This window comes from Desmodus rotundus, chromosome 7 (genome assembly GCF_022682495.2).
Source record: "Desmodus rotundus isolate HL8 chromosome 7, HLdesRot8A.1, whole genome shotgun sequence".
In the NCBI taxonomy this organism is placed as follows: domain Eukaryota; kingdom Metazoa; phylum Chordata; class Mammalia; order Chiroptera; family Phyllostomidae; genus Desmodus; species Desmodus rotundus.
In genome coordinates, this window is record NC_071393.1 from 4,500,012 (window position 1) to 4,523,965 (window position 23,954).

The 23,954-nt window shown below is 41.0% G+C and overlaps 1 protein-coding gene across 5 annotated transcripts in view; it reads right to left on the reverse strand.

The window, feature by feature from the left end:
* ANAPC7 (anaphase promoting complex subunit 7) overlaps positions 1 to 17,254 on the reverse strand; it is a 28,524-nt gene extending 11,270 nt beyond the window's left edge. For 3 of the 5 annotated variants that reach the window (XM_045200841.2, XM_045200840.3, XM_045200839.2), the window contains exons 1-11: positions 17,067 to 17,244; positions 15,808 to 15,981; positions 13,306 to 13,492; positions 12,460 to 12,579; positions 8,794 to 8,905; positions 8,333 to 8,486; positions 7,244 to 7,386; positions 5,680 to 5,797; positions 4,213 to 4,409; positions 1,550 to 1,774; positions 724 to 874 (exon numbers count right to left, since the gene is read on the reverse strand). In XM_045200841.2, the coding sequence (XP_045056776.1) occupies positions 724 to 874; positions 1,550 to 1,774; positions 4,213 to 4,409; positions 5,680 to 5,797; positions 7,244 to 7,386; positions 8,333 to 8,486; positions 8,794 to 8,905; positions 12,460 to 12,579; positions 13,306 to 13,492; positions 15,808 to 15,981; positions 17,067 to 17,167 (1,682 nt within the window). In that variant the 5' untranslated portion in view covers positions 17,168 to 17,244. Of the gene's footprint in view, positions 1 to 723; positions 875 to 1,549; positions 1,775 to 4,212; positions 4,410 to 5,679; positions 5,798 to 7,243; positions 7,387 to 8,332; positions 8,487 to 8,793; positions 8,906 to 12,459; positions 12,580 to 13,305; positions 13,493 to 14,965; positions 15,029 to 15,807; positions 15,982 to 17,066 lie in introns of all 5 variants that reach the window. The other 2 variants (XM_024566859.3, XM_024566858.3) reach the window with 2 other exon arrangements.
* Positions 17,255 to 23,954: the final 6,700 nt, after the last annotated feature.

Here is a 23,954-nt window from a genome sequence, read left to right on the forward strand (position 1 = left end):
TAGTGGTTACGGAGATGCCAGCGCGGGAGTGCTGCTCAACTGCCGAACAGGTAAATGGGTGCGATCACTCAGTTAAAGGCAGGCCTTCAGCAGGACCTTACAGACACGCAGACAACCCTCAAAGAAATCACTTCTGTGTTAAGCTGTAAGAATACCACTATTTATTTAGTATTTACTAGGTACCAGGCACAGTGCTAAGAGCTTTACATGGAATAATCATTTAATCCCCATTTAATCATTTAATACCTAATAAGGTAGATATAGACAAGGAAATTTGTTAGTAACTCGCCCAATATAACAGGTGGTGAAGGTAGTATTCAAATTTCAGAGCTGAAGTTCTTAACCACTACAGTAGGTAGAAATATGGGAAAGTATTTACAACACTTTGATTTGAAAAAGCAGAATATAAAATATATACTACATATAGCCCTATAAAAATATGTATGTGGTGGTCAAGGCCAGGAAGATGACCTACACAAATGAAAACAGGTGTTATAGTGGTGCGAGCTGGTTATGAGTGGAATGGTTCTTTAATGTTGTTAATATACTTCAGAAAAAAATTGTAGAAGTTATGAATTCACAAATTACTCTTTTAGCATTACTATTATTACTCTATTTTCAGCCGTGGGCACAATGTATGTGTATGTTTCCAGATTTCCTGTGACAGTTCCCTGCCTTCTCTACCCCTCATTGACCTTCCCCCCAGGGAAGCTAAGTGCCTACCTTAGTGCTATACTATACTGGTCCATTGCTTCCTGATACTCATTGACAGCTACAAGGAAGTCTCCTAGGATCCGATGCAGGACACAGTCACTCTGATTAGCTAGTGCGTTCCTCAGCAAAGCAATTCCATCTTCATACTTCTGTTCTCTGCCTGGGGGTGGGGCGGGAAGAAAAACCCTCATTTTCCGACTTTACAACATTTTGAAAATATACTCCCAAAATATACTCCCGTCTCAAGTCTTATACATAAAACACAACACTGATCACAACCCAATAATCTATTTGTAGACACCCTCAAGAGACCAGTGGTGTGGCAGGAAGTGAGAACAAGCTCACCTGGACTCCTAATTCCATTAGGAAATCTGCCGTTTGGGTTCTGATTTTTTTAAAGGTACTATTAACCTAAGTTCAAACAAAAAGCCAGCATGCATTTTGTCAAACTAGCCCAAACCTAGGAGTTCCTTGTAAATTGGAATAAAAAACCAAAAACAAAACAAAGAAAACCCCAACCATCAAGGGTAAAAAAGGGAAATCATAACAGAATCCAGATGGGTCAAAACCGTTATATTCAGTCCAAACCAGATCAAAACTAGCTGAACAAGTATCAACCAAGTATAGTTCCACAACAGTCAGCCACTGTCAATCCAAGCCGGTCTAAGCCAGCTACATTTGGTTGTGCTAAACCAATTCACCTGGGCTCAGACCTACTGCAAAAGGAATACATTTGTCTGATCACCTGAAACCAGGTGGACTGGGGAAGCCAACTGAGATCAGGTTTTTTATATAAAATGAGCAACGAACAAGGAAGTAAATAAAATTCACTTACTAAGTAGTTCCGCTTTTTTCACCACAGCCTTAATGTAATCCGGCCTTTGGTTGAGGGCTTTATCTAACAAAGTTTTGGCTTTCTCCTGTGTTACTGGGTCTTCGAGACAAACGGTGGCTAAAAGGGTAAGGGTCTGTGCATTCGCTCCTAGAGTTTTGTAAACGTTGTTAGCCATAACCATTGCTTCACGAATACTGTTGGAGGCTAAGTAACATTCAATGAGACCTGAAATAAAATGCAGAGACCAACCACATTACCATTCCAAGCCATGCTTCCACTCTGACAGCATTCCCCATTACAAACCTTCCACGTTTCAGACACGGGGCAGGCCAGGGGAAACCGCTGGTGATGAGATTAGACTGGAGGGTGTGTCCATGGAATAACCACTAAGTGCTCCTCCCCAGAGCACGTGGCAGATATGGAAAAAGCCTGCTCTGCAAAGCCACCTTCAACTAGCGAAGGACACACACATGCCTAAGTGACTGAAGTGTGTAGGCAGCCCAGCTGAATGCTAGAGGAACAAGCGTGACACTCATCGTTAGTTGAAAAAGTGACAAATGTTTTCAGCAAAACCCATGGTTCCTCTTAACAAGCTGTGAATTTCCAGCTGTGTTCTATCTCCTTCAGTCCTAGGTTTAAGCTCCTATAGTCCAAAGTGAATGTCAAGTTCTACAAACTAAAGGCCCTTGAAAGCAACTCAAGGAGAAAGGAAGACTTTTTCATTTGAAACATAAGGTTATCTCCAAAAGCATTTGCTAAGGGCTTCCCTAAACTAGATGGAAAGCACTTACCACACGGACCAAACGTACTGAGATTGGCAGCTCCTGCCTCCTTTCATACCAACAGCAAGACAGACGCCCTATGGGGACACCTCAAGTAGAGAAACTCTTAACTTCTCATGCCAAGTAGAGGAGAACAGAGGAAGTACTTCTTGGCACAAAACACTCATCAAAACAGAAAAACAGCTTAAATCCCAAACCCACTCAATCCCTGGCAGATTTTCTCTGCATACTCCTCCACCCTAACAGCATTTATAACATTTATGCACATTCCGCCACACACTATGGTTACTTAATCAGAAATTACCTAACTCTTAAGGGTAATGTGTTGGAGTCAGAATATGGTTGTTTGCAACTACTTATTGGGAAATCATACTTCCCTGCTACAGCTTCATCGAGATGCCCAAAGGAAATGGAAAGAATGCCCTTCAGTACTTCAGGGCCACAACCAGTAAGGGAAGCTGGCCTGGAGGTTGCAAGAAGCACCAGAGGGCATAACCAGAGTCACCCGATCCAATTTCCAAACAGTGGCTTGAGTGAAGGCAAACCATGCAGCCTCACCAGTCAGCCACCTGGGGAACAACCTTTGCCACCAACTCTAACCAGCCTGTGTCCCAGGCACTGTGGTGGTGGGGGCTATTTAACTGCATTCCTGGGTTCTAGTGAACCAGGCACCCAGCACAAATTAGCATGATAAAAGCAGCTGGGAGGTAGGGAAGTTACTATGTCAGGATTAAGAATTTTATTACAGCCCTGGCTGGTGTGGCTTAGTGGTTGAGTGCCACCCTGTGAACCAAAGGACCACCAGTTCGATTACCAGTCAGGGCACATGCCTGGGTTGTGCGCCAGGTCCGCCCAGTAGGGGACACGTGAGAGGCAACCACACATTGATGTTCCCCACCCTCTCTTTCTACCTCCCTTCCCCTCTCTAAAAAATAAATAAAATCATAAAACAAAATTTTTTAATTTGAAACCAAAAGCTTGGTTTGCTGGAGTTTCTTTAAGAACAAAGACACAACAGGCATAACTCTCTGGCTATCTAAGCAGATTTGTTCTTTACCCCAACTTCCAGATTTTATTTTTCAAAATTGAACTCATCTTCCTGTTAACAGCAAATCACTCCTAGGCGCTTGTGTTTTATTTTTAAATTCCTATAAAAAAATATGCTTTGGAGGAGCTGCATCTTGTAAGCTCTATTTTAAAGTCTGACTGAATCACCTAACATTGCTGAAGCTGGCAGAGCTCGTTTGAACTCTTAGGGTCAGTTCACATGAACCTAAAATAGTGCAAAACAAAGTTTGACCCTGATTGTGCCCACTCGGGGGGTCACAATGAACCAACCAGTTCCCACAACCAGCACCACCATATGAATATGGAGTTACTCTTTAAGTGATATTTATGGTCCAAGGTAAGACTACTGTGAAAAAGAATAAAACGTAAAAAAATAACCAAGTGATTCAGCACAGTGCCAGCCCACAGAGATTCACATTGAGTTGGCCACATTTGAGAAACCAAAAAGAGGAAAAAAAAAGACCTTAACTACTACTTACTTACCAAAAACCAGAAAAAAAAATAAGAATGAGAAAATGGATTCTGAAAGTATAGAGTAAAAAGTCCGGTGAAGGCTCTAAAGAAATTTAAAATGCCCAATGCAGTGATTCCCAAACATGCCTGGGATCTTCAGAAAATATTGATGCCCATCTCCCACCTCCAAATATTCTGATTGAAATGGTATCGGAGTGAGCCAGCATCAGATTTTCAGAAGTTCCCCAAGTGGACTCCAAATGTACAACAAAGTGTGGGAACTGCCAGCCTAACAAAACCTCCGGTCTGAGTGCTGTGGCCACACCTACAGATTCACACTGTCACCCATAATCACCTTACCTTCGTAACAATCTAAGCGGCAAGGTGCAAGCCGTATGGCCTCTCGGAAGTGGATTATTGCTTCTTGGACTCTGCCCATGTTTCTGAGTGCTGCTCCCTTCAGTAGCAAAGCTTGAACACTATTGCTGTTCAGCTGAATGGCCTTAGCTCCTAAATAGAGGGCCCGAGAGTAGCGTTTGCTATAGAAGCTATGACACCTGTAGGAAAAAACAACCAAAAGTTATCTGAGAGACTACAGGCACACCACGTCTTACTGAACTTTGCTGCTCTTCACAAGGGCTGCGTTTTTTGCAAATTGAAGGCAAGATTCTCCACCAACAAAAATATTATGACTTGCTTTATTGCGGATGTTGGAATTGAATCCACAGTATCTCCAAGGTATGCCTGTATAAAGAAACTTCATCCAAAAATTAAAACAGAAGACTCTCTACATAATCATTATAAACCAAACTTAACCTAAGATATTGGACTGGCCAAAAAATCTGTATGATTTTTTCCATAAAATAAAAGACACATTTTTCATTTTCACCAGTAACAGTCTTGATTTGAATATTTTGAGTATGTCGGCTATCTCCTGTTTGGTAGAACACTGACTGTTCTCAATGTCTCGATTTGCTCGCTATCAACTTCATCTGGTTACTCGACAGTGGCGCACCATACAGCGAGAGATCTCCAGCACGAAGCTTCGCAAACCACTTTGACATATTCAGTCAGTCACAGCACCTTCCCCATACATAGCACACATCTTTTTTTGTGTTGTGGTTGCGTTTTTACCTTTCTTGAAATAACAAAGCATAATATGCCTAAAATGTTGCGTATTTTCTTCCATCTTCAATATTAAAATGGTTACACAAAAATTCACTGATTTTGATTTTTTTTTTTTAAATGCATGCTGATATAACAGCTGTCACAATACAATCTAACAGAACTGTTTCAAACGAAGGTAAAGACAGCTAAGTGCTACTAGGGCCATCTTATGGAAAAAACCAAACGAACTTTTTGGCCCACCCAATATTAATGAGAAAAAAACAGAACAAAAACCCAACATACTACGTATTTATTTTGAAGAAGGAAATATTGATATAGAAGGAGAAAATCATGGAGAAGAACCCGATGACCTGGACAGGTTATCGGATTAGATATACTCTAAGAATTTATAAAGCCAGGTCAGTAACAAAGTAGCAACTCCTGGCCTGTTCACTGATGGCGTCCCACGACTCAGCTCTGAGCACCATGCGCTCATCTCAATAACACCCACCCCGGGAAGCAGGGATATAATCCTCACTCTCCAAAGGAGAAAAAGAGATTGAGAGGTAGATCCTATGTCCAAAGTCAAAGACCATGATTTGAATCCAACTCTGATTATCTCTTAAACCTGTGTTTTCACACTATATTCTACTCAAGAAAAACCAAAATTTCCTCAAGAAATTTTGAAAACTGGGGAGAAAAGGGAGTGCATAAACATACCCAGAGACCACCCAAGGTTCTGCATGTTGATCAGAAATATTGAAAAGGCGGCAGCCAAGGTTCTCCACATCCTCCAGCCGCCCTTCCCGTGCCAGGAGGTAGCCATATATATCCATTCCTAGAAAGGAAGAGGCTCTTTAAACGAAACAGCAGGGGCCTTTATAAAGGAGAAGCACCACCCTCAGAACCCACACCGAGGCCCCAGCTCCTTCAGGGTCTGAGCTCTTTCCATCATCAAGAGCTCCTTCCATCGGCACTCAGTTTCCAACAAAATGACTTACGGAAAGACAAAACACACCCAAAACTTTAAAAAAGCAAAGGAGTAGAAGGATCTATCTCACAATTGGAAGGCCTGTCATTTGCAGAAACTGTTTGTCCCTACATCCTGTGGCATGATATGCAGCTATCCTAACTCATAACCAGAAAGGACCAAAAAGGGTATCAAGTGAGTTCTCTCCCCCAAGAGGTCTAGGCACAGTCAGGAATACACAGTGAATATGCCAGTTAGTCTTAGAAAAATGTTAGCCTTTTTCAGAAAAAGCATCTAGTTCTGGAGTCTAGTTCATGTAAGATCATCCCCCCACACTTTGTTGTATAAAAAGGGCCCCCTGCCTCCTGTCACCCATCTCTCAGCACCATTCCCCTCCACTCCTTGCTGTCCCTTCAGATTCCCAGGAAAATGCCTCTCAAGCCAAGATTACTGCAACACTCCCTGCCAGCCCCCAACTCTGGTCTGAGCTTCCAGCTCCAAGCTGACTACTGCCAGACCGGTATTTCTAAAACACCATTTTCATCACTGCACGGGTAGCTTGGAGAAGAGATAAGCACTCAGCAAGAGACCTTGAGCAAACAAATTCATCTTTCTGAGTGTGTTTCCTCCTCTTCCTACTCTGTTGTTCTCGTGGCTACAAGACTTTATTATAAGAAGGTCATTCTCATGGCCTTTGTGGGGCCTTTACAAGCATACTTCAGCCCATCTATGTGACCGTATTTCCCACTACTATTCCTGAGCACACACTCTTTACTTACTGCCAGTCACCCAACAGCCATCCTTTAGAAGTCCCTGTGGCCACCCCTTCAGCTGCAATCTTACTTCAGATCAATGATTTTATTTGTTGTTTACTCCTAATTACTTCCTTTAATTACCTTATCCCTTTCTTAATATCTGTTCACTTACTCTCTTTTAACTACACTAAGGACACAGTAAAGCTAAATCCCCTAAAAGGATATCATGGTTCTGGGATGCCATCCAAATTCTCAGTCAGGCACATCATAAATCTATAAATCATAAGGAGAGGCTGTGACTCCTTCCAAAAGAAAAAAAGCTAAATAATGATCTGTGGTGAGATGACACTTGAATGAAGCAAAAACAACTGCTCAAATGGAATAACCCAACTGTTAGAGACATGTGTCAGGGCCTACAAAAAGGTAAAAGGCTACTGTAATAAATTTTACAAACTATTTCCATGAAAAATGACATCAGAAGATCATCCTACATTTTCTCCCTATCTTCTCTCATATGCCCCTCTACAGCCACTTCCACCCTGCCCCAACAATTACTTACCTTTTATCAGATAAGGATCCAACATCTGTGCTTGTTCAAATTTGAGGACAGAGTTTTTATTGTCTCCAGCTCTGAAGTACAGATCTGCTAAGCTCCCAAGTAGATCCACGTTATCGCGCAGTAACGACTTTTTCTCTAGTGAACTTTAAGATATTAAACATTAAATCTTAAAAGCTGTTATAAATCCTTTTAGTTATTAAATCTGGGTAACAAGCATATAAGTACCACTTTATTTTGTGTATGTATGAAATTTTTCATAAGAAAAAAAAGTTAAAAACAAACTGTGTAGTCCTGGCCTAGTAGCTCAGTTGGTTAGTGTTGTCCCAATGCGCCAAGGTTGTGGGTTCAATCCCTGGTCAGGACACGTACAAGACTAAACCAATGAATGCATAAATAAGTGGAACACAAATAGATGTTTCTCTCTCCCTTCCTCTCTTGCTCTAAAATCAATCAATATTTTTTTTTAAAAAACTGTATACACCAGACTTTCTTATTCTGAGCTTATGATTTTAAAAAAAGTTATATAGGATAAGATAGTAAATATACAAAGTAAAGCAAACATCTCTTGTTACCTAGACAGAACTTTCTGGTTGCAGTTTTTCAGTGGACAAACACATATGGTGTTAAATGTAATGTCATTCACAAGTGACAACTACTTATTACTCAACCAAATGACTGTGTAACACAAACCCCAGTCTGTTGTTCTTGGACTTGACCTGACTAAAAAGAAAATCCTGTCCTAGACACGCAACCGAGAACAGATGCTGCAATAAATTATGCTTCTGGGGTGTGCAAAAAAGTGTCTTCCAAGTTTAAGCAAGACACACTAAAGTAGTCTGCTTTGCAAGGGTTACTACTTTTGCAAGTACAGAGCTAAACTCAGTCCAAGTTTACATTCAACAGGTGCTCAGCAGAGATTATTACATTTGGGACCATTCAGGACATAACAGACTTAACAAAGCCCAGAGACAGCTGGCTACGACACCAAGAGATAAGCATCTAATTTTTCTGCTTTGCTAATTTAGATATATCAGACCTCCTCACAAAGAAAGGGCCTCAAGAATACTGAATGAATTCTGTGGCTCTCACCAGATGGTATTGATTGCTCTCGAGTTGTCCCCAGTATGCACAAAAGCATACGCTTTGATCCACACAGAGAGCCAGTCCAAGTTAGGCACAGTCTGGATCACGTTCATTGTCATCGATGCCACCTCTGCACCTTTTACAGAGAGAGACAGCAAACCTAATCCAACAGAAAGCAGGAGAAAGAAGGTGAGACACGGCATCGCTCTTCAAGTAGCAACAGGGTACCCTTTCCATGGGCTATAAGGTAACCCATTCTTTCCCTATTCAAATCAAGATGGACATGACAGAACAAACAATTTAATATTTCTTGATCAGTGAAATCCATGATAATGGTAATCTATTGCATCACTCTCTACAGGTGAAACTTTTTAGAAAGTAAAGATATTCTAATGTACAGCCAGGACTGAGAACTACTACCTCAGGGAGTGAACACTCCATAAACACAGGCAGAGAATGATCCGTACCGAGAATAGCATCGAGGGCCAAGGGGCACTGCCTCAGCACCTCCTTGTAGCTGGTGACTGAAGGGCGCTCCTGACCAGCCTTCTTGTACAAGTTTGCCAGCATCATGTTTATCTGTAATAAATAAAAACAGAAGACAATTAAGATTAAGAGTATATTGCAAAGAAAATATTTCACCATCAATTTAAGCCCTAAATTTTATTACCAGCTATTATTTTACTTTTTACTACCCACAGCCCCATGAAAATAAATAAAGGCCAACCCCATTCTTCAAACCAAACCAAAAATTACTACACCTTTGTATTTCCTACATCCTCCAATTTCTAAAAGGAAAATCAAATTCCTTTCACTTACCCTTTTAGACCAAAAGGTCCAATAATACCTGGACCAAAGGTGCTGCCTCTGGAAATGGGAGTGACATTCATTTGAGAAATGTTACAGAACTCTAATTACCTTGATTCTTTCTTGATCTTAATACAGAAGATAGACTACCCTGGAAGTGCTCAGGTTTACATATTGTAAATGCAATTAACATCAAGGCATAGAAAGTGAGGAATTCTTAACGCAGCTAGTTAGGAAAGATCAGATGCGTTTTCCCCAAGAAAAAGGAAATGACAGATAGAGAAGAACAGTACTTGGCTTCTCTGACAGTCTAGCAGCCAGACTCTAGCCTTTCTGATGCTTACAGCTTTGATCGATAGGTACTGTCTGACTCATCCAAGTTACGCTACAAAACCCAAACTCTAACTGACCTTGACAGACGACAACGATCCAGAGACAGCTACGCTACTTAAGTAGCATTAATTCAAATATGTAACTCTGTGAAGCTCTATAAAAATAATCCTTACAAAAATGCAACAGAGAAAATTTGAGAAAAACCTAAAATTTCCAAAGAATATAGGAGTTACAGGGAAGGTATAAATGATCTTAAAAGTCCAAAGAGAAAAACACAATATTCTAATTTAAAATTAATAGATCATAATACAACACAGAGCCTACCAGATCATTAACTGAAGGAAGCAGCCAACATGAGGGCACAAAAGAAAAAAAGCCAATCCTAATCTCGTCAATTCTCTGTAGCTTTGTACACCAGGTAATTACTCAAGAGTGGCTCTGAAGACGAAGAACATCTGTTCCAATTACGGACTTACAGTATATAAAACAATCTAGTATGGCGTTAGTCCATACTGATTCAAAGAATGAAATAATGAAATATCAGAGATAAAGCTATTTTTTTTATTTGGCCTCAGATTTTTCCATCTTAGGCTATGTTGAAAATGCAAAAGAAGGTACTTAAAGGAAAACTCCAGTATCGGTACCAATACTTAAGAAGAGTATGAGGTTTAAATTTAAGAACCTTCCTTTCTTGACTGCTTGTTATCAACAAATCATGACTAATGGACCAACAAATATTAAAATTCCCTTTAACCACCTGTCACTACAAAAGAGTAAGTTTTGAGTACCACCTAGTGAGAAAGTCAATTCTTTTTAAAACAAATACTTACTTGGGAACATCACAAAGCCACATTCCACCAGTCATAAATACAAGCAGTCATGATTTTCTAAAAACTGAGTGAGAAATTGTATGTTGGTATGTTTGCTCTCAACAGCTGAAGATTTATCAAGATAAAATAATCTCACACTGGAATTTTCCTTTAAAATGTGAAAGAATGTGTGGCGGTGTTTACCATACATTAACAGACGTGCATTTAGACGTATTTTGACTCACTTCCTTGTCCTTTACACAGACTGAGAAGCCAGTTAACTCCCTAACGGACAAGAAAGAAAAACTGTAAATATTACAGGTTTTTGTTTGAGGCACATATCTCTGTTTGCTCCTGGCTACAGCAACTCTACAGAATGAAAGAATATAAACTCCTAGTAAATGCAGATTCCTGCAGTCCCTCCTAAAATATGGCAGTAAACACCGAAGTGCTGGTACCACAGAACTGACTTCGTCCCATTGTTCCCAAACCCCTTCAAGTCATTAAAGAGAAAATAATGGTGCATTTCCACTAAGATAATGAAGAAGTATAATTCAAATTTTATAATCACAACATCATATTTCAAAAGGAAGGTATTCTTCATATATGCAAAAAATTATTCTTTGGGTATTAGTCTTTCATAGGGCACCCCAGTTTAAACACAGTTTAGTATATAAGCATTCAAGCTTACTATGAGACAAAGATAGTCTATAATCCACTTCCAAATGTTTTTAATAGCAGCCACCATCATAAAATATACTGTGGGAACAGCTTAATGTAAAAACTCATAAAATCATAAATACACTCTCAATTTGAGGAGATACCTACGCACATCTGCATCAAGTCTGATTGTGTTTACTTTGAAAACTCAGCAACGTTTAGGTGAAAAAACACTAACTAAATACACTAGGTTCTCACTGCCTCCTTTTCTTTTAAGGGCAGGAGGATGAACACAGACATCTGACAGATAAAATTCCTCACTGTTAAGCACAAGACAGAAGTTTTTCAATGAAGAAAGATAGGTAACATGAGAGTATACAGTAAAATATTAAATACTGGTATGAATTCAATACTGAGAGCAAAGATTTGCATTGTTCTTCTAAACTAGACATAAAACAAAACAACAGTAATCAAAGATGCCCAATATTAACACTCCTTACAGAATAGATCTTTAAAAAAATAAAGTTCAGCCCTGACTGGTGTGGCTCAGTGGATTGAAAGCCTGTCTATGAACCAAAGGGCTGCAGGTTCGATTCCCAGTCAGGGCACAGGCCTGGGTTGTGGGCCAGGTCCCCAGTAAGGGGTGCACAAGAAGCAACCACACACTGATGTTTCTCTCCCTCTCTTTCTCTTTCCCTTCCCCTCTGTCTAAAAATAAATAAATAGCCCTGGCTGGTGTGGCTCAGTGGTTGAGCACCAACCTGCAAATCAGAGGGTCACTGTTCAATTCCCAATCTAGGGCACATGCCTGGGTTGCAGGCCAGGTCCCCAGTAGGGGGTGTGCAAGAGGCGACCACACGTTGATGTTTCTCTCCCTCTTTCTCTCTCCCTTCCCCTTTCTAAAAAATAAAATAAATGAAAGGAAGGAAGAAAGGAAGGAAGGAAGAGGGAGGGAGGGAGGAAAAGAAAGTTAGTTCAGATTGGTGACTTGCCTCAGTAGACACTACCCATGGCTTATATGCCCAAAACTCAGACAAGATACCAGATCTACTTTAGTTGAAGGTGTTCAAGTCACTGTAATACGTTGCCAAATCAAACACAAATATATATTCAACATACAAGTAAGTACAAAGGGATCTTATAGACTTGATTTTGAAAATCAAGGGATTAATAAAACCACTCATTATCAACTGTATACACCCACAGGATGCAAAAAATGAGGTTCTAAAACAATACTGTTGCCTCCTGGAAGTATACTGCAAACCGTTCTTTTCTACAGTAAGAAAAACCTAAACATAAGCACTGGTAGTGTTCTCCAGCCACCACTTTCATCGGCTGATTTTTCGGGGTCTCGTAAGACCACTATTCTACCTCTCTGAACCCCTAACTACATTAACAAGGGAGCAATGTGAAAATCAGAGGCAAGAATAAAATGTTCAGATGAACTAACTCCCTAGTGTATAGAGAAAGCATGGAGAACCTGGGTGGAAGGAATGGGGAGCTGAAAATGATGTAACAACTTACTTTGGGAGTTCTTTGTCTTGAAGGGATCCCATCAAGTATAGCAATGGCATCTTTATCTTGCTTTAGCATTGTGTAACATTCTGCCATTTTGTATTTCACTTCAATTTCAGACGGAAGACACTACAAGGGAATGAAAACATCTCTTCAAAATACCAGAGTACGGAGTTCAGCACATACACCTCTACCCCATTTTTCATTTAATAGTTCCATCACATTCAAACTTATGGCTATAGTTTAACTGATCTACCTAATGAACACGTCTGCTTCGTTTCTTACCATTATAAACAATGCTGCAATAAGCAGCCTTTGATATATATCAAGTAAATCTTTTGTCAGTCTACTGTTAGAATTAATTTCTAGCAATGGGATAGCTCTGTCAAATGGTGAAATTACAACCCCCCCTTCATTTAATTAATTAGTAAGCAACTATCAAACATGGGCAGGAATTCTTACATTTCCCATATACTTCCCTAGGTACTCACAGTTATAACACTGGAGATCCAATTTATAATGCTAATGACAGTTGTACTGCCATTACAATCTAAAAACACTTCAGATTTTGAGTTTTCTAATAAAAGGAATAATGCATGACTTGGTTATAGCCCAGACAATTCATAGTTAATTCCATTTTTAGATTCATCCAGAGTGAATTTTGCTTTAAGACCTTAATGTTTGGTTCAATGCATTCTTTCATCGAAGTGATTTTTCATCTGTTTCTCCAGTTAAGTCCCCTTTAAAATTACATTTTATTTTACCATTTTCTACATCTAATCAGCACTCTTGTAAATTCTTTCAGTCTCTCGCTCCCACCGCCCCCCACCCCTCATCACACTAATCTCCAATTACCTGACTTTGTGGAGTGGACGCAGAATTTCCAGTTGAGGGCCTCACTTTTGACGTTTTACTTAAGGCTTTCTTCTGCTGCAAAGCCATGGTGTACTTACTCACAGCATTCCGATATTCCTTATCATGAAACAGAGAATCTGCGTGATACACCAAGAGCTGGTACTTCTGAGATGGGGAGAATAACTCACTAGAAAACAAAGAAAGGATATCCCCTACATGGGTTGTTTTGAAATGTTAGAAAATACATTCCTGCCCTCAGTGTCCGAGCCTAGCACAAAACCTTATGTAATGACAGTTTACAAAAAAGTAAATGCACCTTAAGTGCAAGTCCCTAAAATTAGAGGCATGAGAGTCGTACTCTACGCTCATGTGGTCAACACATCTAGGAAACTGCCTTAAATGCTGTTTTGTGTGTTTCCTTTACTCACTTTAAAAGCAATGACACTTCTAAGTCTGTAGAGGTATACAAAGAGAAATGTATCTTTTCTTCCCCTTGTTTAACCCAAGACTTCTTAATTTAACAGTCTGACAGATATCCACACTCCCTTACATTAACATTCATTTTTAGGGTAAGACAGAACAATCACAATGACTTAACCAGTATTACCAAAGACGGATGAAAACTCAGAAAAGAGAAACTTCACTACTTGAATCCTTTTTAGGAAAGCACTGAACAAAAAGGTTTATAGGAGCTGAACACTCTTCAGATCCTGAAGAAAATAGGAATAGTGAAACAGACTGAAATATGGGAATAGGACAGGATAAGCAAGTAAGAGGAAAGAGGATTAGCCTTATTTGATAAAGGTTTGGGTTTTTTTTTTTTTCAATTTTATATACAAAAGCAAACTTTACTAGCACTAGAAAAACTTCCATTTCCTGGAGTCTCGGGAGTTTAAGGACAGTGTAAGGAAACCAATGTTCAAAAACTTTCTTTAACCTTGAATGTTGCTCACAAGCATTTTAAGTACCTAGAAGCTGGCTACCATTTTTAATAGGAAACTCATATTTTTAATCTCCTATCCCACTCTTCCTTCCCAAGTTAAAAAGAGTTTACCATGTATTTCTTTGACAAGTGAAAGCTACAGATGCTTAAAATGAAAGAATGGTCAGAGAACTCTGTAGACAGTTAATTTCTTTAGACTAGTGGTTGCCAGGGACTGGGAAAGTGAGACTGAAGAGTGACAACGGACAGATACGCTGTTTCTTTTCCTGGTAGCGATGTGCTGGAATGGACAGTGGTGACGGCTGCATGACTCTGTATATATTTAAAACCACAGACACGTGTTATTTAAAAGGGTGAATTCCATGGTATCTTAATTTTATCTTAATAAAAACTATTTTTTTAAAAAAAGGATAGAAAGTTTAAACACAGGACATAGTTAAAAAGGAAATTAAATTCAAGGACTAAAAAGTTGAAAGGCACAGTCCAAATAGTTAAGATCTCTTCCAACACTGAGATTCTATGTATTTAGTGAGAAATAAGATTTGATAGGAAATGTTACTATACTCAAGAAAGCATTCAGATATTTATATATTGTAACACACATGCCCGCTTATGCATGTAGAAGTTATATCTGAAATATGTGAGAAACTGTAAATAGTTGTTTGCCTCTGGAGAAGGGAAATGGTGGGGTGAGATTCAAGACTCAGGGACACTTACTGCAAATCCTTTCTGCTGTTTCAATTATTTCATTGTGTTGTATTGCCAATTCAGTAAGAAATTCTAAAATATAAATAACAAAGGTCAGAATTTATATGTCTCCTGAAGCTAGGAAACTGCCACTTTAACCTAGTATGAAGAAGTCCAAAGCTGGCTGGTGTAGCTTAGAGGATTAAGCACCAGCCTGCAAACCAAGGGGTTGCTGGTTCGATTCCCAGTCAGGGCATGTGCCTGGGATTCAGGCCAGGTCCCCAGTATGGAGCGTGCGTGAGACAACCACACATTGATGTTTTTCTCCCTCTCTTTCTCCCTCCTTTCCCTTCTCTCTAAAAAAAAATCTTTAAAATAAAAAAAATAATAAAAAAAGAAAGAAAAAGAAGTCCAGTCAAGAGGATCAAACTGCTTCCAGCTATCCTGTAACAGCTTCAAGAACCCAGAATAATGACTAACTGGTATATAAATTCCCAGTGGGGGAAACTGCCTTGACAAATCACTCAGAGCCAATGAAAGGCTCCAGAATAAACACAGAAGGCTGACAGAGACCAGGGTTCCTCCTTGTCAACAATAAGTGGATGGTGGCAAAATGATGGGCCGCTCGGAGCGAGGTCCAAAAGCACACTAATGGAAATGACACAGGGAGAAAAGTAGCTGCACTGCAGACACTTAAGGTGCCTTTCTTTTCTGCCCTAGCGAGCTTCAAGAGCCGGCCACATGCAGATGGGTCCACTCTGAGCAGAGGGTTCAACTGTAACACCACTGAGAGGCAGTAGGCTGTGGCAGGTCAGCACGGAGACCTTAGAGCCAAAGGACCAAAACACAGACATCGTGACTTCTCCCCTTACTGAATGTCTGCTCTCCAACAGGGTTGTTCACCTCCAGGCTGTATGCACGTCTTTAGCACATTCCATAAACGTGTGAGCGCTTCTGTTCCGGGCACTGGGCTGACTGCATTAGGAGGGAGGAGTGATGCAGAATATGGATCTTCAAACTTCTCACCAGAAGAAAAAAACCTGCAACTACGTGTAGTGATGGATGTTAACTAAACTCACTGTGCTGATCACGTTCGCAATATACAAATACTGAATCGTTACTGAATCGTTCAGGAGTTGAAACTAACATAATGTTACATGTCAATGACACCTCCATTATAAAAAACAATGTGATGCAGAATGTCAAACAGGGCAAAGCAACAGAATAGTGAGAACAAAGGAACAATTCTGATGAGCAAGGAAGAGTTCTCCAGAAGGAACATCTGGGTTGAAACCTCGCTAAGGAGGCAGGTCTGGTGCGCGAACTCGAAGCAGAACAGCAAATGCAGACGCTCCGAGCTGACAACGAGCTCAGTGTGTTCCAGAATCCGAAAGAGAAGGCAGGGAGGCTGGAGGACGGTGAGCAGAGTATGAAATTAAGCCGGGGAGAAACGGGTTTGGCCCCCTCGGCCAGGGGGAGGAACTGTAGTTTCAGAACAATGGAGCAATTTAAGGCGGGGAGCAACATGCACTAAAGGCTGGGAAGAGCCCTGCGCTTCTTCCACCGTTAAGACTCAAGAAACAGTTGCGGTTTTCGGGGTCTTGCCCAGGAGGGAAAGCGAACCCTCCTAACACACTCAAGGGGAAACATCCGTCTCAGATGTGGGGCAAAGGCACAGAACCAGCAGACTGGGTCTCGGAGCTCTGGGGCGGGGCGAGAACGTGTTCTTCGGGAAGGCGCAGGGAAGACACAGCCCAGCTAAGTGACAGTCGCTAAGCCTGGTGACAAGCACCTCAGGAAACCCTACGCTCCCAACTTTCGGGAAACCCTCGCCAGGACCCTCCCCAAGAGCCTTCGCCTTCCACTTCTCGAAGCCGCTGCCGCCGCTCGACACATTCCCCGCAGGGAGCTCATGCCAGCGCCGGATACAACGCGGGGACCCAATGAACTCAACTTGTGTTCCTAAGTCGGCGCCGCGCGACCAGGCCCTCGCTGACCCCAGAGCCTGAGCGGAGGCCTGCGGTCGCTCCTTCCCGCCTGTCCCCACGCCCCCTCAGGCCCCCTCAGCCCCCACTCCCACACAAGGCGCCGCTTTCTCCTCAGCCCCAGGCCGCTCCCCGCCTCAACTCACGGGTTGTTATTACTCATCGTAAGTAACAAGCTGCTGAGGAGCCGCACGTTGGAGTGCAGCCCCGCGGCCGCCATGTCTCGCACGTGGTCTATCACATTCATCCTGCCCGGCGAAGCCGCAGGGAGCGGTGGCAGCCGCACGGAAAGCCGGCAGGAGATCCTTAGAGAAGACTCCAAAATGGCGGTTTCGCCGGGGTCCATCGGGTCCATGTGTGGCACCGCCCCCAGGAAAATAGGCAACTACTCAACTGCCTGGATGAAAACCTCCATTCCCATCACCTCTTAACCCGCCCTTCACTCAGCTTGGAGGTGGAATGATTTGGTTTGGAGTTTTCTTTCGTTTGCTTTGGCAAAAGCCACCATCATTGTAACTTTATTGAGGACTTACAATGCGATGGGGCCAAAATACATGCTCGATTGAAATGAGTCTGGGAATTGTCTCAGAAACTAATAAAATACATGAACATTTATCAGAAATAAAAGTGAATATAGTAGGTTATGTATGGTGGGATCCCTGACAGCTGTATTTAAATATTTTAATAAGGCGCCTGGGGAAGTCCTGCTTTTATAGTCACGCATGCCCACCACCTTCAGAGCACCACGCCCCCTCTTCTAATGTATTGTATATACCTGGTGGAGTCAGGCTTCCTTCACCCTTTGGATATGTTCCGTGGTTGTAAAAGGGTTTACTGTTGCCCTGTGAAATGACTCACTAGCTCAGAATGAGGAAAGGCTAGGTTGAGTTTTAGCCATCTTAATATTTGTTGTTTTAATTTGCAATTCCCTAATGACATGCTGATGTTGAGTATCTTCTCACATGCCTAATCCATCTCTTATCTTCTTCAGTGAAGTTTCTGTTCTGAGCTTTTCCTGACTTTTCAGTCGGGTTGTGTTCTTACTGTTCAGTTTTAAGAGTTCTTTGTGTATTTTGGATAACAGGTTTTGTTTTGTTTTTAATCAGATACGTGTTTTGCAAATATTTTCTACCAGTCTGTGACTTGTCATATTCTCTTGGGCACCCCTTGCTTTTACCAAAAAACAAAACAGACAGACAAAAAAACCCCCACTAATTTCAGTTATAATCCCGAAATGATCGCTAATAATGGCCAGAAAAAAAAAAGAGTGAAAATATTATTTTATTAAACTTCAACTAAATAATTAGGCCAGTACAATTTTAATGAAAAATAAAACTAGTCATTACAGTATAAAAAGGTAATGGAGTAATACTTTTAAACTACATTAATATATTTAAGAAAGATTTTTATCCAATATATTGGATTAACAAAAAATGAATAAACCCTGGCTGGTGTGGCTCAGTAGATTGAGTGCTGGCCTGCAAACTGAAAAGTTGCTGGTTTGATTCCCAGTCAGGGCACATGCCTGGGTTGCAGGACAGGTCCCCAGTTGGGGGCATGCAAGAGGCAATCCATTGTATCCTTCACACATCAATGTTCTCTCTCTTTCTTGCTCCCTTCCCCTCTCTCTAAAATAAATAAAATTTTTTAAAAAATAAAAAGAAAGACTTCCGGCCAAGATGGAGGGATAGGTAGACACACTGTGCCTCCTCGCACAACCAAAAGAAGGAAAACAATTTAAAACTAGAAACAACCAGAACTGACAGAAAATCGAACTGTATGGAAGTCTGACAAGGAGATAAAGAAAAAACTTTCATCCAGACCTGTAGGAGGGGCCGAGATGGGCAGCCGGGCGGAGAGGATGCACGGCAAGGTGGTAGCTGGAGGACCTAGCGAGGTGGTGGATTGTGGAGCAGGGCAGGCAAAGCTGCAGCTGGACGGCGAGGCAGCAGCTGGTGGACCGGGTGACAGACCCACAACCCAGAGTTCCAGCTTGGGGAAATAAAGCCTCAAACCACTGATTGAAAACACCTGTGGGGATTGAGGTGGCAGCAGGAGAAACTCCCAGCCTCACAGGAGAGTTCGTTGGAGAGACCCACAGGGTCCTAGAATGTACACAAACCCACCCACTCAGGAATCAGCACCAGAGGTGCCCAATTTGATTGTGGGTAGCGGAGGGAGTGACTGAAAACCGGCAGAGAGTGGAGCAAGTGCCATTGCTCCTTATCGGACCCTCCCCCACATACAGCGTCACAGTGCAGTAACCAGTGTTACCCTGCCCTGGTGAACACCTAAGACTCCACCCCTTACCTAACAGGCGCGGCAAGACAACAACAACAACAACAAAAAAAAGGCCCAAATGAAAGAGCAGATCAAAGCTCCAGAAAAAAATACAACTAAGCAATGAAGAGATAGCCAACCTATCAGATGCACATTTCAAAACACTGGTGATCAGGAACCTCACAGAACTGGCTGAATTTGTCACAAGTTAGATGAAAAAATGAAGGCAAACAAAGAAAAATGTACAGGGAACCAATAGTGATGGGAAGGAAACTGGAACTCAAATCAACAGTGTGGACCACAAGGAAGAAAGAAACATCCAACCAGAAAAGAATGAAGCAACAAGAATTCAGAAAAATGAGAAGAGGCTTAGGAACCTCCAGGACATCTTTAAACGTTCCAACATCCAAATTATAGGGGTACCAGAAGGAGAAGAGGAAGAACAAAAAATTGAAAACTTATTTGAACAAATAATGAAGGAGAACTTCCCTAATCTGGCAAAGGAAATAGACTTCCAGGAAGTCCAGGAAGCTCAGAGAGTCCCAAAGAAGCTGGACCCAAGGAAGGACACCCCAAGGCACATCATAATTACATTACCCAAGATTAAACAGGAGAGGATCTTAGCAGTACTAAGAGAAAAGGACACAGTTACCTATAAAGGAGTTCCCATAAGACTGTCAGCTGATTTCTCAAAAGAGACCTTACAGGCAAGAAGGGGCTGGCAAGAAGTATTCCAAGTCATGAAAGGCAAGGACCTACATCCAAGATTACTGTATCCAGCAAAGCTACCATTTAGAATGGAAGGGCAGATAAAGTGCTTCTCAGATAAGGTCAAGTTAAAGGAGTTCATCCTCACCAAGCTCTTATTATATGAAATGTTAAAGGGATTTATCTAAGAAAAAGAAGATAAAAAATATGAACAGGAAAAATGACAGCAAACTCAGTTATTAACAACCATACCTAAAACAAAAACAAAAGCAAACTAAGCAAACAACTAGAACAGGAACAGAACCACAGAAATGGAGATCACATGGAGGGTTGTCAACAGGGGAGTGGGAGGGGGAGAGGGGGGAAAGACACAGAGAATAAGTACCATAAATGGTAGGTAGAAAATAGACAGGGGGAGGGTAAGAATAGTATAGGAAATGTAGAAGCCAAAGAACTTATATGTACGACCCATGGACATGAACTACAGGGGGGGCATGTGAATGTGGGAGGGAGGGGGTGTGCAGGATGGAATGAAGTGAAGGGGGGGAAATGGGACAACTGTAATAACATAATCAATAAAATAATTTAAAAAATAAAAATAAATAAAAAATGAATAATATAGTGTCTGCTTTTGGTCCTTAACTTCTGCTAGTTTGCTAATAACTGTCAAAACTGATGATGTATTAATGTTCAGTTAGCACTGTAAACAGTTTTGTCAACTGTCGGAGCACTGCCTTGGTGGGCCATGAAAAGACCCGGAAGAAACTTTTAAATGCACTGAAAGACACCAATCGCTAAAGGCTATGCACCATGTGGTTCCAACTATATGACGTTCTAGAAAAGATAAAACAATAAAAACAGATCAATGGTTGCCAGGGTTTGGTGGGGCAGGTTGGGGAGGGGGAGGAATAGGTGGAGCACAGGACTTTTTTGGCAGTGAAAGTATATGACACTAGAATAGCGTACACATGTCATTATATATTTATCAAAACTCACAGGATGTCCAACATAAACTGTGGACTCAGCTGGTAACGATGTGTCAATGCAGGCTCATCAGTTGTAACAAATGTACCACACTGCTGCTGGATGTGGACAGTGGGGGAGGCTGTGTGTGCATGCATGTGACACGCAGGGGGCAGGTGGGTATGTGGGAACGCTCTACTTTCCACTTAATCTTGCTATGAACCTATAAATTGCTCTAAAAAAGGAAGTGAAGAAAGAGGTGTGTGTTTATAAAAACCGACCTGCTCTGGGTTTCAACACGCGCTAGATGCACCGCTGCATCTAACACTCAGGACACTGTCTGGCACACAGTAAACACGATACATGCGCGCCACTGTATGTTTTTCTACATTTGAAATATTCGTAGTTAAAACCACATCTGATAATAGTCAAAAGGTGGAAACAATTCAAATGTTCACCAATTGATGACTACATAAACCAAATGTGGTATCTCCCTACAGTGTAATCTGATTCAACAAAAAATTAAAAGAACAAACTGCTGACAACAACATGGATGAATCTCAAAAATACCGTGCTAAAAATAAAATCATGCTGGGTGAAAGACACCAGACAGAAAAAATAATCACATAATCTTTGACAACATTTATATGAAATGCCCGGAAAGGGTGAACCGATAGCAACACAAAGACTCGTGGTTGTTGGTAATGAGGGTAGGAATGGGGGTGATTGCAACTGAGCAGGAGGGACCTATTGGGGGTTGACGGGTAATTTCTAAAATTGGATTGTGATGACTGCCTGCCCAACACTGTAGATTTACTAAGAAATTACTGAATTGTACACTTAAAGGGTGATTTTTATTTTATGTAAGTTATACCTCAGTGAAACCATTAAAAAATGAACACATCTATAAGCCACATGACAGTGAGTCACCAACTTACCTTCTCCACATTACACTGTAAATGCGAAATATTAATGTAATTAGGTTCGTATCTGAATTGACATCTTATTACAAAGTCACATATCCATTGGACCTGGAATAAACCAACATTCATAGACTCAAGCAACATTTTTACTTGAAATTGCCATACCTCCTCCTAAAAAGTGATTCCTTTCTCCTCTAATCCCTCGAATCTCTGAATGGGAATTACAGTTTGGACAATTAGATTGATAACTAATGACCTCACTGCCTTGAACATCTCTCCTTCACCACATTCAACTCTGTGCTTGTTACCTTTTCTCATCTCTGTAACCTTGTTTCACAAGATGGGTAGAGTGCGTAGGATGCTTCTTCGAATTCCTGACAGTCCTACACCCACCTGGATGACAGGAAACTCACAACAAGGCAGGTGTCCTATCAGTCTTGCTAACCATTCTGTGTTCTGTGCCCGACACATAGTAGGTACACAATAAATATTTGATAGTGAATGAACGAGAAGCATGAGTTAATGACCTCACCCATAACTCATTTAAATAAAAGGTTTAAGGTATTCATTTTATGTAAAAATGCTTAATAATTCATGAAATACCATATGAACATAAGAAATCATTATGAGACACTCATTGATAACTGGTCTCTTCTCCTCTCCTTCCAGCTTCTTCACTGTAGTTTCATTCAACATAGATTTATTAAGCACCCGCTGTGTGCCTCAAATTGTTCTAGACCACAGGGATATAGCAGAGAGCAAAACAAAAACCCATGTTCTAATGGAGCTGCCATCCTAATGAGGAAAGATAAACAGTATTGTAAAAACAAATAGTGTATGAGAAAGTAATAACACATACTAAAGTATTTATGAAAGAAAAATGTCTAGGATTTACTTTATTTTTTAATTTATTGATTTTAGAAAGAGGAAGAGAGAAAGAAACATCAATTTATTATTTTACTTAATTATGCATTCATCGGTTGATTCTTGTAAGTGCCTTGACCAGGGATCGAATTCACAACCTTAGTGTATTGGGACAATGCCCTGACCAGCTGACCTACCTAGACAGGACCGTGATTTACTTCACAACACCTGGTGTCAGGTGGGTACTAGACTTACCATGGGATCACTTTGTAAGTTATATAAATGTCTGCTGTACAGGGAAGGAGGAGATGAGGGTTATCTGGTGGTGGAAGTAGAAAGAAGTTGTTTTATTTTTTAAGATGGGAGAAGTAACACATTTATGTGCTAGTGAGAATGAAGGAGAACACATCACTGGTTACATGGCAGGAGAGAGGCTGATAATCTCCATAAAGAAATAGAGCTAAAACACACCTGCAGGACGGATAAAACCTCCACAAAGAATACATGAAGCAAATTATTTATAGAGAAAAAATAAAGAGGCAAAGGAGAATCCACCTTTTCCGGGATTTTTTTAAACAATTCTCTTTAAAATCAATTACCCCAAAGTAGAATGGATTCCAAGGTTAAGTTCCAGTAACTTAATGTACGTCAGATCATCCTGATTTGAATGTTATTCGAAGGACATGTGGAGCAATAAACTGACCTGGGGCCCACAGAGATATGTCCAGGGGAACAAGACCTCCTCTTCCTCATGGAACCATGTTCTAAAATGATAATTTTGGAACTAGAGCGGACTTTAGAAATTAGCTCTCATTCTTCCTTTTACGAAGGAGAAAACTGAGGCCCATAATTGGCACGAGTAGACAGACAACACAGCTCACTCTGAACCTTTTGGCCAGCCACGTAACTGAGGCAGAATGACGTGGACACCATGGGGTGTTGAAGCAGATACATTGGAGGAACATTTATTAATGTAAAAGTTCTGTTCCACTTAAGTCCATTTCTAAACGTCCAGCAGCCTCCTAAGAATGAAAATCTTTCCCAGCTGCACTAGACATTTTTCTTAGATCTGCCTTTTGTACCAGGGGAAAAACACAACAGTTGTAAATTGCTCTAAAGGAAACATTACTTAACATCCCTTAAGTGTCTGCTGGCAGTGATAGCCTTCCTGTTAGTGGAAAGGAACTTCAGGACAAAGAATTTGCCAGAACAACTGGAGGGAATATATGCGGCCATCTTTCCAAATGATTTTTCCTCTTTTCAGTAAACGTGGCTGGCAAGGCAACATATTCCGGA